The sequence below is a fragment of the Anastrepha ludens genome, chromosome 2 (genome assembly GCF_028408465.1).
Source record: "Anastrepha ludens isolate Willacy chromosome 2, idAnaLude1.1, whole genome shotgun sequence".
Classification (NCBI taxonomy): Eukaryota; Metazoa; Arthropoda; class Insecta; order Diptera; family Tephritidae; genus Anastrepha; species Anastrepha ludens.
In genome coordinates, this window is record NC_071498.1 from 105476044 (window position 1) to 105491195 (window position 15152).

Sequence of the window (15152 nt, forward strand, 5' to 3'; positions counted from 1 at the left end):
GTAATTTCCATTTTAAAAGTTAAACACAATTAATTGTAAAACAAACAAAAGGATAAACGTCCGCACCCCACACTCACACAAACTAATACATACATATGTACATGCTAAAGGCAAAAGAAAATATCTAAAAAATTAAAAAAATACAACGTAAACGTCTATGCAAAAAAAGTGCATTTTTGCATTTAAAAATAAATACTTACAAATTATTGATTAAAGTCGCAACAACACCAATAATAGCAGTTAAACTTAAATGCTCCTGAAGCATACATACATACATAATTCACGCTCGATTTTTTTACACTAAATACAAAATACATGTAGAGAAATAAATTGAAAATGGAGAATACGAATAAATGCTAAAAAGCTGTTATCAAAGAGATAAACGAAAAAATAGAAGTTAAATAAAAACCTCTAAAAATAAAATGTAAGACAATTAACGCAAAAAGTGTCGCCGAAAAGTATACCTACATACACATGTATTTTTATATAGAGACAAGCATTGCAGGGAGTTAACAGGCAATGATGAGAAAACATAAAAACATGAGTAGTAGAATGAAAATAGAAATTATTAAATAAACTAACTCTTTGATTGGCAGCAAAATGTGAATTGTCTACCCCCAAATTTCGAAAAATATTTTTTCACAAAAAATGTTTTTTTTTTTTCAAAAAGTTTTATTAAAAAGCACAGAATCCTAAAAAAACAATTTTATTTTAACTTTGCACATTTATAACAATTTTTTTTCAAAAGCACAAATGTGTTTAACAATTTTTAACTAAAAAAATAATAGTGGGCCTTGTACGACATGCCGAAATTTAAAATGTTGAAACCAAGGTGAATCTATTATAGGTAATATTGGTACATCAGCTGATTTATTTTTTTTTTCTTTCGTCGTATCCATGTGGCTGTCAGCGCAGAGTGAAACAAGGCGAATTCATTCTTTGTTTTCTACTTTGCCTGTAAGTTTCTTTGACAATCAAACGTACAAAAATATTGTTGTTGGCCTAGTGCTACCACCTTTAATGAGTTTGCCGGAAAAAATGTCGAATAAAAAGTTAGCAAACCAGGAATGTGAGTGATGTATAAAATTCGCGCGAAGGCTGATTTATTTCAATTAAATATTGCTGTCTTTTTTTACGCGCCCAGCTTTACATGCGCGTATGAAATAGTTCGTCAACTTTTTCACGGTTTTGGGCAAGGCGAATCTATTAAAGGTTATATGAACTGGTCAACAGTTGAATTATTTTTTTCTTTCGCCGTGTACATTAGGATGCCAATTCAAAATCAAATGACGAAAAGCCGTTCTATTCGCACTATCATCGTATGCTTCGAACTCTAACTGCATGTCGGCAATTCAACGCAATATGTTCGTTTTTTTTTCTATTTGATTTTATCGTGACATTCTAAACCTTTAATAAATGCGCCTTGGTTGTAAGCAATTGTCAATGAACGTTGTTTTTGCAGTTTAAGCGCAGATACAGTGGCGAGCTTAACTGAGTGCATGCTTATTTTTTGTTTATTTTTGTAAAAATTAAACAAAGCTTCATCTAAATTTTGAATTTTTAATCTGAGTTTTTAACAAAACTTCGAGTTTGCCGTTTTAGAGCCCATAGCCCATCGAATAGAGTGCAAGTTTTAAGCGGCTATAGAATCGCGTTGGTTTTAAAAGAACATTTTTTGGTGACAACTCTTGTAGTTTTTTGGTTTTTGCTTTTTTATAGCAAGAGCAATTTATATAGACTACAGCTTATTATTTTTAATTTAATTATTTTTTCAAAACGGTCTTACGCCCTTCCTTCCCCAATAAACTCACTTTTAGATTTTTAGAGTAACAGAAATTTCAAAATGTTTTCAAAAAATTATACTAAATTTCCGAATTTTTTCTACTTATCGATATTTAGCATTCTTTTATCGGTATTTTCCGTTTTGGCAGGATACGATTTCGACATTTTCTGTTTCGGCAAGCCATGCTTTTGGGATTAATTTTTTTTTTTATTTCGGTTTTTTTTATTTTTAACTTATCTTACGGATTCTAATTTAATAGTTTTAAGTTTTACAGTTACGCATCCATCATAGTATAAGTGGTTATAAGTTTAAACATTTTGTAAATGAGTGAGGAATTAAAATATTACTGGTTTAAATTTTGCGCCAGTGTCAAAAGAATATATCAGAAATATGAAGTTCATATTTTGTACCAAACGCCACTCAAAGAGTTGCAGCTAAAACTATATACCTTGCATTCCAGGCGTTATGACATTCAGCGCTTAATTCAGGCATAAAGCTAGAATTCAGCAAATAAAGCTCTGAGTGTTACAACACCGCGAAAGTTTGATGTAGGTTGCCAGTTTTAGTCTGCTAAATAGAGGTTTTTGTATGCATGAACAAACAGCAGCTGTGAGATTTTGAAATTCGCGTCGCTTATGTTTTCACTTCAACCCTTGATTGTTGGCTGCACTACCAGTTGTATGCACTTACTTTTGGGTGAGATAATTTTGCGAAAAGAGTTTTAAAATCGCTCAGAAAATATTTTATCATTTTAATTAGAAAAGTCACGCCACAAATTTTTTCGAAGAACCGAACATTTTTGAATTCACCCAAATGTATTGTTACCTATAAACATTTTTATTTTCATATTGCATCCTTTCGACGTACGTTTTTCATTTGGAAACTTTTAAAAGTTGCAATTTTTACGCTTGCAAGGTTGCAATGAAGTTAAAAATTTTACTACAATTAAAGTACTAAAAAAATATAAGAACAGTAACCGAATCATTAATTTGCCCGAAAACAATCAACCTGTACAGAGTAATCCCACTTTTCTACTTTGACGGCCACATTTAGCATATGTAAAAATATTATTACAAACGTTTTAAGTAGAATTAGAGCCGGTTTTTCAGTACTATTTTAACTGTGGTGAATTTTTTCAACTGAGTTTAACTGGAAAACAGAATTAGATTAGCACTGAAATAGAGGTGATTATTATATTTGAACAATTTGGGCCAGTAGTACACTGTGGAATCAACTTTGTTGACTAATTACCCTTAGAATTTGACCCTTAATAAATCCTTTAAATTAAACTAGCGCTGAAAAACTTGCCCTCAGTTATATAAAGTACTGCATAGGCATCTGAACTTTAGAAATTAGAAATTAATAAATATGAACAACAATAAAAAATTGCTTATTTGACGTCTTTATGTAGAGTATCTGGCCCCTGTATAATATTCTTGTGCGCTATGTGTTGCTTCATCTTTGGCTATTTTGAAACGAAAAGAACACAAATCTTAGTATCAAATGCATTGAAAATTTGCTTATCATTTGCTGACTTAAAATTTTTTTTAAACGGAAACCAGTTCATCTCAGTGACTTCTTCTGCAATTGGAATTTGTTATCTATTTTACTGAACTTTTCGAAATTAAAAAAACAAAAACACAAACCGCTTAGAACATTACTCCAAGTCAGGGTGAGGCAAATTCCCAGGTTTTATAGGTTTTAGTAAGAAGTTACAGAATTACAGTAAAATGTGTGCTATTCGACAACAACTAAGTGTGTTTTTTGTTACGGTCTTTTTCTTAATCAGAAATTGCTGCAGTCAGACTGAAACTTTTATTCTGTCAAGATCAAAAAAAGTGTCCAAGTGTCAGCAAAACAAAAACTAAAAATAATGAAACCAAATACAGAAAATATTAAAATTTATTTAGCATCGTATTCGCCAAATATAAGTAAATAACAAAATAAAAATTATGATGGAATTATTTCCTGTTGCTTGCTTATGTTTTGTTAAAAAACAATTTTTTTTATTGGAGGCAATATTTTTTGGAGAAGCACACAAGCTCAGATTTTTGTTCGAATAATATAGCAGCATACCATATAATTTTTTTTTTTTTTTTGCAAATTCGGTTTTTCGAAATTTGGTAGTTGTAGATTTATTATAGTAAGTTGAATCTACATCTGTAATGATATCCAATACAAACAAAGTTAGTTATGTGCAGGCTTTCAGCACTCTCATCGCACCTGTCTAAATATCAATTACATTCGTTTTTGGCATAAATTATGAAAAAGTCATTTACCCATCTTGAAAATGTACCAACATTAAAAACTATCCAATTTAAAACTCAACTCGTATTGATTTCTTATGAGAAATTTTGTGTTTATTTACATACAGCAAAGATTCTAACGATAGATTCAGCGAGCCTCCTCATTTAACGTATTTTTAACGGAATACTAGGGAGTATTCGTGACGAAGTTTTGAAAAATTTAATTTTAGCAACAAATAAAAAATTTACTCATTTCCAATAATACTAATACATACTTACTCAATTTAAGCATACATAACTTAAAACAAAAAAAAAACCAAGTAAATGCAAAATTAAAATTACACAAAGCGAAGCTTATAAGCATGCGTGAGTGCATACATAAATATGTATATTATGTGAACACTAGAAAAAGGAACAATTTTCATAAATACATACACGCATGCATCAGTTGAACAGTTTGTGCAATAAGAATGCGCTTTTTTTCTTTGTTAATCATAAATTGTAAAGTTAAATTTATAAACATTAATTGTCATAATTCGGTCACAAAGTTCATAATTGTAATTAAGCAACGCAAATTTTTTAGCATAAATGTTTTATTCATTAATTATGTATAAATAAATAAATTTTTAAAGTACAATTACATACATACATATGTATATATGCCATTGAAACAAAATACAAAAAAACAACAACAATTACATTAACAAATGCTTTATATGTAGTACATTTGTATATCGTTTTCCTTCTTAATTTACTAGCCTTCTTATTGCACATTCACACGCAGTTGGCAACAACCCGAATTACTTTTCAAAACAATATATATGTACATACAACATACATACATATATAGCGTAGCTTTTTTTCAAAATGTGTCGCTTACACATACATACATGCATACATTCGTAAAGTTATAAGAGCGAGAATAATATATAGCATAAACAATTATTTAATGCATTGCATAAACAACGGAACAAAAAAGGGAAAGGCAACATACCAACATAATTTCAGTAATATTTTATCGTAGTAGTGTAGCTTAAAGTGGTTATAAAAGCAAAAATAAAAAAATAAAAGAACAAATAAGTAATAATAACATAAAAAGTGAATTATAATAATATACACTTTCATAAGTTAAAAGAAATAAAATAATAATAAAGTCTCAAGTTAAAATGTCAAATCCATTGTGTTTTTATTATTTCATATTCATCACATTTTAACTGCTACGCACAAATTAAACGTAAAGTTAATTCTTTAGATATATGTTTTTGTTTTCTATACTAAATAATACAAAATGTATGTACTATTCTTTTTATTTTTCATCAATTATTATCGGAAACGTATCACCAATGGCTTCCTGAGCTTTCAGTTTCTGATCGATTACTCGCCAAGTTTCACTGCTTTTTGCTAACAATGGCATATTTCCAATTATATACATGCCATGTCTTGCACGCGAAAGAGCCACACAAATCCGGTTCTTCTCTTTGAGAAACCCAATTTGGGCCTTGGTGTTGCTACGCACCAATGATAATAGCACTATGTTAGCCTCTAGTCCCTGAAAGCTATCCACAGTAGCGATATTCAATTGCTTAGTTGTCTGTATTGGAAAATTATAATTTCTTTAATTCTATATTTTAAAGAATGTTCTATCTTACCTTTGCTTTAAGGCGATCTACTTGCTTCGCATAAGGACTCAGTATTACAATATCATCTGAAGTGTATGCAGCCTCTTCAATCAAATGTCTTGCCAATTTCAAAATTTCTTTTACCTCAAAATCGTTGTAAATCGAGCATTCATCCTGAAAACAACAAAAATTAATCATTTTTGCATAGTGAAAAAATTAACTTAATTTGAATTTTTCAAAAATGCATCCCTTTCAGACTCGTGACTAAAGTACTTGTGAATAATTTACAATTTTTAGTAAATAACATATTTTTATGAATCTAAAACATAATTAAACTCTTCATTTAATCTGTCATATATTAAGTCCGACATAATTTTCGTTGAATTCACAAAAAACTTCACTTTTTCATGATAGCAAAAAAAAAAAACACATACATATTTGTACAATTAAAGCAGCACTAATTTAGTCCAAGTTTGAATTTATAAAAACAAACCTACACTTACTTGCATGCCACATTTTCACAAACATTGACAAACAATAATGAAGTAGAGAATACTCTAATGATCTAAATAACGCAAATGAAAAGGGAAAAAAGCAGAATCGACCAATAAGGATCATAATTTCTGGCGTTATACAAGGTGAAGTCCAAAATAAACAAGATTTGCGTCATAAAAATGTTTTTGATGGCGCCATCTTTTTAATGTGTTAGTGCGTTGGAAGTTACATCCCTAGCTGACTTCCAGTGAGAGCTTGGCGACATTCGGTTCAGGGGAAGATAAGTTATTGCGTCTAAAGTATCAGTATGTTTGTGTCATCGGTACAAAAATGAGTTTCGAACAAAGAGATAATATTAAATTTTGTTTTAAAATCGGTAAAACGTTTACCGACACATTTGAATTGATCGAAAAAAGTTTATGACGATGATTGTCTATATGCCAGAATAGTTTACACGCTTCAGAGATGGTTGGGAGGACATAAATGACAATGAACATACCAAAAATCAGTAATCACCAAAAACTGCATCGAAATTGTTCGTAAATTTATAAAAAATGAACCGAAATCATCTTTAAAATTCATGAAATCGGAGTTGAATATCTCCAAAAGATCGATTTATCGCATTTTAACTGATCATTTGGGCTTACGAATTTGCTGTGCACGCTTCATTCCACATAAGTTAACTGAGAACCAAAAATTGCTTAGAATTCAACATTCGAAAGACCTCATTAAGGAGGCGTGAAAAGACGAGAACTTCTTTCACAACATTGTAATTGGTGATGAAATGGGGTTTTCCAACATGAACCTGAAACTAAGCGTCAAAGTGCCGAATGGAAAGCCCCAGACAAGCCACCACCCAAAAAATCGCGTTGGGAGAAGTCAAAAATCAAGTCGATGCTCATTGGGTTGTACGATGCCAAGGCAATTATCCACAAAGAGTTCGTGCCAATGGGTCAAATGCAATGGTCAATGCAATTTTCTGTCTTGGCGTTTTGAAGCGTTTGTTGCATCGAAAAATTTCATTTGACCATGGAAAGAAAACGTTTTACGTCCGTAGAGGCCATAAAAGAGGATTTTACCAACATCCTGAAGGACATTCCGGTCCTTGACCTGAAACACTCTTTCGAAAAGCTTTTAAATCGCGCAAAATAGTATCGAGGCCAGATGGGACTATTTTGAAGAAATAAACTCGGAATGATCAGAACAAATTTCCTGGCGATTCTATTTTAGCTCAGTTTTGTTTATTTTGGGTTTCACCTTGGGATCTTTCAAAACTGGCACCTAGATGTCAGTAGTGAATAATTTCTAAAAAAGGTACCGTTTTATGTAATCTTTGGCATTAGTCAATTTCACACCACAGAACGCGTTGAAATTATTGAAATTTATTACTAAAATGACTGATCTTTAAAAACAACATATCGCAAAATAGGTGATTTGTTTTGGTGGAAATAATCGTACGAACGAGTCGACAATTCAAAGATTGATGAAAAAATTGCAAGAAACTAGTGTTTTCAAGGATAGAAAAAGATAAAACTGGGGTTTTTGAAAAGCAAAATCTATGTGAATAAGCTAACAGCAATTCCACAGAGCTGAAACACAGCACACCTTTACAAACGAATATACAACAAATTCAACGAAACTTATCAGTGCCTGAAAGGGTTATGTCGAATTTTATGAAAATAAATTTTTATTAAAATACTATTTAATTAATAATAATAATGTTTAATCTTATTGATTTTATTCAAATGTAAGCTTATTAGAGGATGGTTCCATGTGTAGAAGTCCACGCAAGTGGGGAAAGTTACTGATCGCCATTCACTTGGGAGTGGCCAGGACGATTCTTCTACATATGGTTCAAGCAGCTCACAACGGCCGGGATTAGCCCACGTATCCTCTGGGTAGCTTCCGAACACCCGTTCGGGAGTGAGCTAACGTGAGAAGGCGAAACATTCCAGGATAGCTGGTTGTGCGTTGGGTTTGGGACCCGCCACTTAAAAATCGCCCCCAATGAAAACTTTAAAAAAGCCTCGGATGAGACCTCCCTATACTGATGACGACCCCTGCAAACGAACTAAGGACTATGATTTGAGGGCATGCACCTGGAATGTCCGGTCCCTTAATGGGGAGGGTGCCTCTGCCCGGCTGGTTGATGTCCTCGTGAGAGTAAAGGCTGACATCACTGCCATCCAAGAGATGCGATGGACGGGGCAAGGAAAGAAAACCATAGGACCTTGCGACGTCTACTACAGCTGCCATGTAAAGGAGCGCAAATTCGGTGTCGGATTTGTTGTGGGAGAGAGACTTCGTCGCCAAGTACTGTCGTTCACTCCGGTGGACGAGCGTCTCGCAACAATCCGCATCAAAGCCCGTTTTTTTAACATATCGCTAATTTGCGCCCACGCCCCGACGGAAGAGAAGGACGATGCGACCAAAGATTCTTTCTATGAGCGCCTGGAACGCTCCTATGAGCGCTGCCCCCGCCACGACATAAAAATCGTGCTTGGCGACTTCAACGCCAGGGTGGGCAAGGAGGGAATTTTTGGCCCCACAGTCGGAAAATTCAGCCTACACAACGAAACATCCGGTAACGGACAGAGGCTGATCGACTTCGCCGGGGCCCGAAACATGGTAGTCTGCAGCACCAGATTCCAGCATAAAAAGATACACCAAGCTACCTGGCTGTCCCCTGATCGAAAAACGCGAAACCAGATCGATCATGTTGTGATAGATGGAAGACACGCTTCTAGTGTATTAGATGTACGTACGATCCGAGGACCCAACATTGACTCGGATCACTACCTTGTTGCAGCCAAACTGCGCACGCGCCTCTGTGCAGCAAAAAACGTGCATCTACCTACGCAAAGAATGTTCGACCTCGAAAAGCTGCAATCACAACAGACAGCCAGAAGATTCGCCACTCGACTCTCACTCCTGCTCTCGGAGAGCACTGCCCAACACACCGGCATGCGCGAGCAATGGAGCAACATTTCTCGTTCCCTACGTACCGCCGCCGAAGAAGAAATCGGATTCCGGCGAGCCCGAAAAAACAATTGGTACGACGAGGAATGTCATGCTGCCGCCGAAAGAAAAGATGCCGCCTATAGAGCCACGCTGCGATCGGGCGCAACGCGAGCCATGTGGGATCGCTACAGAGAGCTGAAAAAGGAAGAGAGACGTATTATCCGACAGAAGAAACGAGAGGCCGAAATACGTGAGTGCGAAGAGCTTGAGATGCTGGCCAACAGGAACAACGCCCGAAAATTCTACCAGAAAGTTCGGCGGCTTACAGAAGGTTTTAAGACCGGGGCGTTTTCCTGTAAGAACAAAGACGGCGAACTGGTGACCGACGTACAGAGCAATCTTAAATTATGGAGGGAACACTTCTCGAACCTATTAAACAGTGACAGCTGCGCATGTCACCGAGAAAGTGAAGATCCCGATACCCCAATCGTTGACGACGGAATTGTCGTTCCGCTACCCGATCATGACGAGGTGAGAATAGCGATAACGCGGCTAAAGAACAACAAAGCCGCGGGCGCCGACGGACTGCCGGCTGAGCTATTCAAACATGGCGGCGAGGAGCTGGTAAGGTGCATGCATCAGCTCCTATGCAAAATATGGTCGGATGAAAGCATGCCTGCCGATTGGAATTTAAGTGTGCTCTGCCCAATCCATAAGAAGGGCGATCCTGCAATTTGTGCCAATTACCGCGGGATTAGTCTTCTAAATATCGCCTATAAGGTTCTAGCGAGCGTATTGTGTGAAAGGCTGAAGCCCACCGTCAACCAACTGATTGGACCTTATCAGTGTGGCTTCAGACCTGGAAAGTCTACCATCGACCAAATATTCTCAATACGCCAAATCTTGGAAAAGACCCATGAAAGGAGAATCGACACACACCATCTTTTCGTCGACTTCAAAGCTGCATTCGACAGTACGGAAAGGAGTTACCTGTATGCCGCTATGTCTGAATTTGGTATCCCCGCAAAACTAATACGGCTATGTAGGATGACGTTGCTCAATACCAGCAGCGCCGTCAGAATTGGGAAGGACCTCTCCGAGCCGTTTGATACCAAACGAGGTTTCAGACAGGGTGACTCGCTGTCGTGTGACTTCTTTAACCTGATGTTGGAGAGCATCGTACGAGCCGCAGAACTTAATCGCTCAGGCACAATATTTTATAAGAGCGTACAATTGTTGGCGTATGCCGATGATATTGATATCATCGGCCTTAACAACCGCGCTGTTAGTTCTGCCTTCTCCAAACTGGATAAAGAGGCAAAGCGAATGGGTCTGGTGGTGAACGAGGACAAAACGAAGTACCTCCTGTCTTCAAACAAACAGTCGGCGCACTCGCGTATCGGCACCCACGTCACTGTTGACAGTTATAATTTTGAGGTTGTAAAAGACTTCGTCTATTTAGGAACCAGCATTAACACCGATAACAATGTCAGCCTTGAAATCCAACGTAGAATCTCTCTTGCCAACAAGTGCTACTTTGGACTAAGTAGGCAACTGAGCAGTAAAGTCCTCTCTCGACGAACAAAACTAACACTCTACAAGACTCTCATCATGCCCGTCCTAACGTATGGCGCAGAAGCTTGGACGATGACAACATCCGATGAAGCGACGCTTGGAGTGTTCGAGAGAAAGATTCTGCGTAAGATTTTTGGACCTTTGCACGTTGGCAACGGCGAATATCGCAGACGATGGAACGATGAGCTGTATGAGCTTTACGACGACATAGACATAGTGCAGCGAATAAAGATCCAGCGGCTACGTTGGCTGGGTCATGTCGTCCGAATGGATACAAACGCTCCGGCTTTGAAAGTATTCGATGCGGTACCAGTTGGTGGTAGCAGAGGAAGAGGGCGGCCTCCTCTGCGTTGGAAAGATCAGGTGGAGAAGGACTTGGCTTCACTTGGTGTGTCCAACTGGCGCCGGTTAGCACGAGAAAGAAACGACTGGCGCGCTTTGTTAAACTCGGCCAAAATCGCGTAAGCGGTTATAGCGCCAATTAAGAAGAAGAAGCTTATTAGAAATTGTTCTTGCTTTCAACGAAAAGTTCAAACTGGAAGCGGAATTATTTAGCAGCTACAATTATAATATATCCGCACGACACTAACCACGTGTTCACATGCCCCGTCAAACCCACTCATCATAATTACGTTCTGGATACTGTAGCAGGTTAAACTCCTACTTATCCAGAATTGACCCCGACATACTAAACATATGTCCGGCATGTGAAGGCACCCCGCACGACACTAACCACCTTTTCACATGCCCCAACAAACCCACTAATCTAACACCCCTCTCCCTCTGGACCCAACCGTTAGATGAGCTAGATGAAGACGACCGGTGATTTACACTACTCTAACAGGGCAAAGTTACAGCTACAACAACAACAACATAATATATAAATGCGCCCTTCAAATGGTTCGGAAACCACACCTAATTTAAACCTTTTAAAGATCTAAGCGGTATGATTTTTTCTCGTCCATAGGAAATTACAATTAGAATTTACTTAAACGGTGATGAATTAAGTTTTATGCAAATTTCTAACAGACATATGTACATAGGAGGTGTGTTATGCATGCCTATTTGTGTTTTGTTTTTGTGTAGAATTAATACACAGTACAGATACATACCTCGGATTGAAATTCTAATTCATTATGGCTATAAAAGTATAAATCCTTAACCATATTGCGAACTCTTGGATACATTTCCACACTGCAATCATTCTTGAGCTCAGCGTAGAAGGTCGGATGAATAAGTTCGGCAATACAAGGGCGCATACGGTATTGTATGTTAAGTATGGATCCTTTTAAATTATTAACAAATAGACGTTCAAACAACGAAATATTCAATTGATGGGTACGACTATGTTGAAAGCTCGACGTGTACGGCTGTAATTGCATGTGATCGCCAATCAAGATGACGTGTTCGGTGTATGGTGTCAAAGAGGCCAGCACATGGGATTCTAAGATTTCTGCAGCCTCCTCAAAAATGACTAAAAATAAATGTAAAATATGCATTATTCCTGGATTTTATGTCGTTTCTTAAAATGCTCACCGACTTTACTTTGCAGTAAACGAAAAAGAAAATTCGTTCGTGCAGCACAAGTTGAAGTCATTGCTATAACATCAGCTTTTCGTGCTGAATAAAATTGGAACATTATGCGTATACTTTTTAATTTTTCTGCTACATCTCTTACATCTTTTTGCGCAAGTAACAACCGCTGATAGGATTCCTCAGTGCCATCAAAATCGGCATGCATTTGTTGTACAATTTGAAACTTTGCTTTGAACTCTTCGTTAATTAGGTAGTAGAGGTGCTTAAGATGGGGATTTACAATATCCCTATTGGTAGAGCTCAACTGCACATTAAATTTAGAAATTTCGGGCAAGCGTGTTTGGCTGCCGAAACGCAAAATGTTGCTGGTGTACGCCGACAACTTCAACAAAAACTTATCTAGCGAATCATTTGTGTAAGTGATCAACACAATTGGTGTCTTAACGTTCTCAATGAATGTGCGCACCAAATGCACAGAAAGGTGTGTTTTACCAGTTCCAGGTGGGCCTTGTATCAAATAAAATTCTTTAGTCAAGGCTTGAGAAAATGCGTCCCATTGAGATTGATTCAGTGGTAGTTTTTTCGGTTTGGTTGATTTTGACGCTGTCACTTTAAATCGTTCTCCGTCATAAGTGTAAGATTGATTTGGCACTAGATAACTAGGTTGGCAAACACTTTCCTGAAAATATAAAAGATTTTTCATTGAAGTGGGAGATAATCATTTTGTAAGTAAATGTATTCCATTTTAACCAAATTATAAACTTTACCTCACCATCTACTATGTATTTTTTCATCGGCAGCTCGTCATCACCATAAGTATTCAAATAGTTGTACACATTCTTATAGGGTTCAAAAAAGGCTGGTGTTTCGAACATTAACAAGGGTCGATCGTACACAGTACCTATGTTGTACTGGCGTACAATTTCAATGCCAATCTGTAATCCACAGCATGTTTTTTAGAGTTATAATACATTCTTTGAAGGAAACAATTAAACTCACATATCCCAAATCCAGCAATTCCTTATCAGTGTAAGTTACCGTTGCTAAAATAAGATTTTCAAAGCTAGTGCTTGTTGTCAAAAGTAATAAAGATCCTGTCTTTATTTCAATAATATTCGGTTTTAATTTTCTTGGCAATTTACTGTTTATAGATCGTTGTTTGCCCAACACATCAATGAAAAGTATTTCATGGCGTTTAGCATTGATAAAATCCGAGTTAAGGACTATGAATACGTCCGCAAACAACACTGGTCTATGTGGCATCGTGCTGAGTGATTCCGAGTCCCTTAATTTACAAACATACTCACGCAAAGGAATCATGAAATCTTCCCGAAGAATTTGTTTTTGTCTTATCAAATACTCTGCAACTTCAACGTTTTCCGAATTTGTAGAAATCATTCTTTTGGTAGAAGCGTCACTATTTGTAAACAGCTCGTCAAGTGAGGGATATATCTGTGAATATTAAATCAAATTAGGTATCCATTGGCCAATGAACCCATTTCAGTGCTTACTTCAGTTTCAATCAGTTTTTCCTCCAGCTGATCATGTTTAGAAGCCAAAATACGTTCCAATTCAAATAGTAACTCTTGGCATGGAGACCGTTGTACAATGTCCTTATTGTCACTGTCTTTAACAAGTTCTTTTAAATGCATTGTAACATGTAAAATTTTGGTTGTTACAAATTGACCGTTATGCACACGCCCAAGTAAGGACTTAATAGCATTTAATATTTCGTACATCTCTATCTCATTTTTCCATATCTTTCTATAACTTTTTCGAAAAAGCTTAGTTCCAAGGACTCGTAATTGTTCTAGAAACGCTTCATTTTTTGTGAAGTTTAGTAAAAGTTCATTTTGAAATCCGGGTATCTCCAGGTTACATATAATATTCCAAATGCGTAGGTATAAAATAACTCGTTCCAAACCATCACTAGCAGATATTTGACCAACAAAGAAATCATATTCACAAGTTTTAACAAAAAGAAAAACATCTAGTGAATCCATTTTTAAAACTTTCCGCATTTCTGCTGTTGTTAGCTTCTTTACTTTAGCCCCCATCATAGCTTCAGAGGAAGCTTCAAGTCGTTTTTGTTGCAGATAGCCATCTGTAAGAGTAGTTAATAAAAGCCAGTAACAATGCGAGTACAGTTCGTTGCTTGATAAACATCCCATCACCTGTGGCTGTTGGCCCATGGATATATTCGACACCGGCTCCTGCATTTTTGGTTTCGTCAGTGCTGACCTTGGATTGGTAGCTCTGCAAAATTTCATCTTCGTCTTTATTGAACCAATCTTGGTCGTCCGATTCCGCACCAGACATTTTGCCCTTTAATACGTCGCGATTCCGGTACAGCAAGAAAAATGTTCTATGCAGTCCTAATTCATGAACAAAAGCGATGTATAATTAAAATTCATCTACGATCTGTAGTCACGATTTATATGCACCGGCTGCATAAATAAAGCAAAACAAAAATACAAGCAAATGCCTTCTGGGATGCCATCCACCCAATAATTAATCGATGCTTTTACCGAAGAGATTGAAAAACATTAATTTAAAGTATCTTCTTATTTACAGTTAAGTATTGACTTTATATACTAAAATTAAGTATGTTTAGGATAGTGTTTTAATTATAAATCATACTTATATAAGGTAAAATCCCATGAAAAGGTAGAATATGTAGTTTCAGTATAGCTTTTACAAAACCACAAGATGAAGTTAGATAGAGCGTTCTATGCTGATTGAGATAATGCATCAATTATTGACCGGAAATGATATTTAGAGGGATTTAACACTCTGTTAGTATTCTTAGCTTGCATTCCAATTGCAATTGCACCATCCACAATGGTATATTTTACAAGAATCACACTTCAGTTGTTCTTCCATTTGAAGAGGAAAGAATTGAAAAAATATTTATTAAATGGAAATATTTATTAATAT

The 15152-nt window shown here is 36.3% G+C and overlaps 1 protein-coding gene across 2 annotated transcripts; it reads right to left on the reverse strand.

The window, feature by feature from the left end:
• Positions 1-4904: 4904 nt before the first annotated feature.
• On the reverse strand, positions 4905-14730 carry LOC128855023 (NFX1-type zinc finger-containing protein 1). Of its 2 annotated transcripts, XM_054089586.1 has the most exons (9): positions 14390-14730; positions 13727-14319; positions 13379-13667; positions 13215-13309; positions 12983-13150; positions 12216-12894; positions 11792-12153; positions 5679-5822; positions 4905-5620 (listed from the first exon to the last, which is right to left on the reverse strand). In XM_054089586.1, exons 1-9 carry the CDS (start codon positions 14532-14534, stop codon positions 5336-5338), a joined length of 2760 nt encoding a protein of 919 aa, XP_053945561.1. In that variant the 5' UTR covers positions 14535-14730; the 3' UTR covers positions 4905-5335. The 2 variants fall into 2 exon arrangements, with proteins under 2 accessions (XP_053945561.1, XP_053945560.1); XM_054089585.1 differs by having other exon boundaries at positions 13215-13667; positions 14390-14729.
• Positions 14731-15152: the final 422 nt, after the last annotated feature.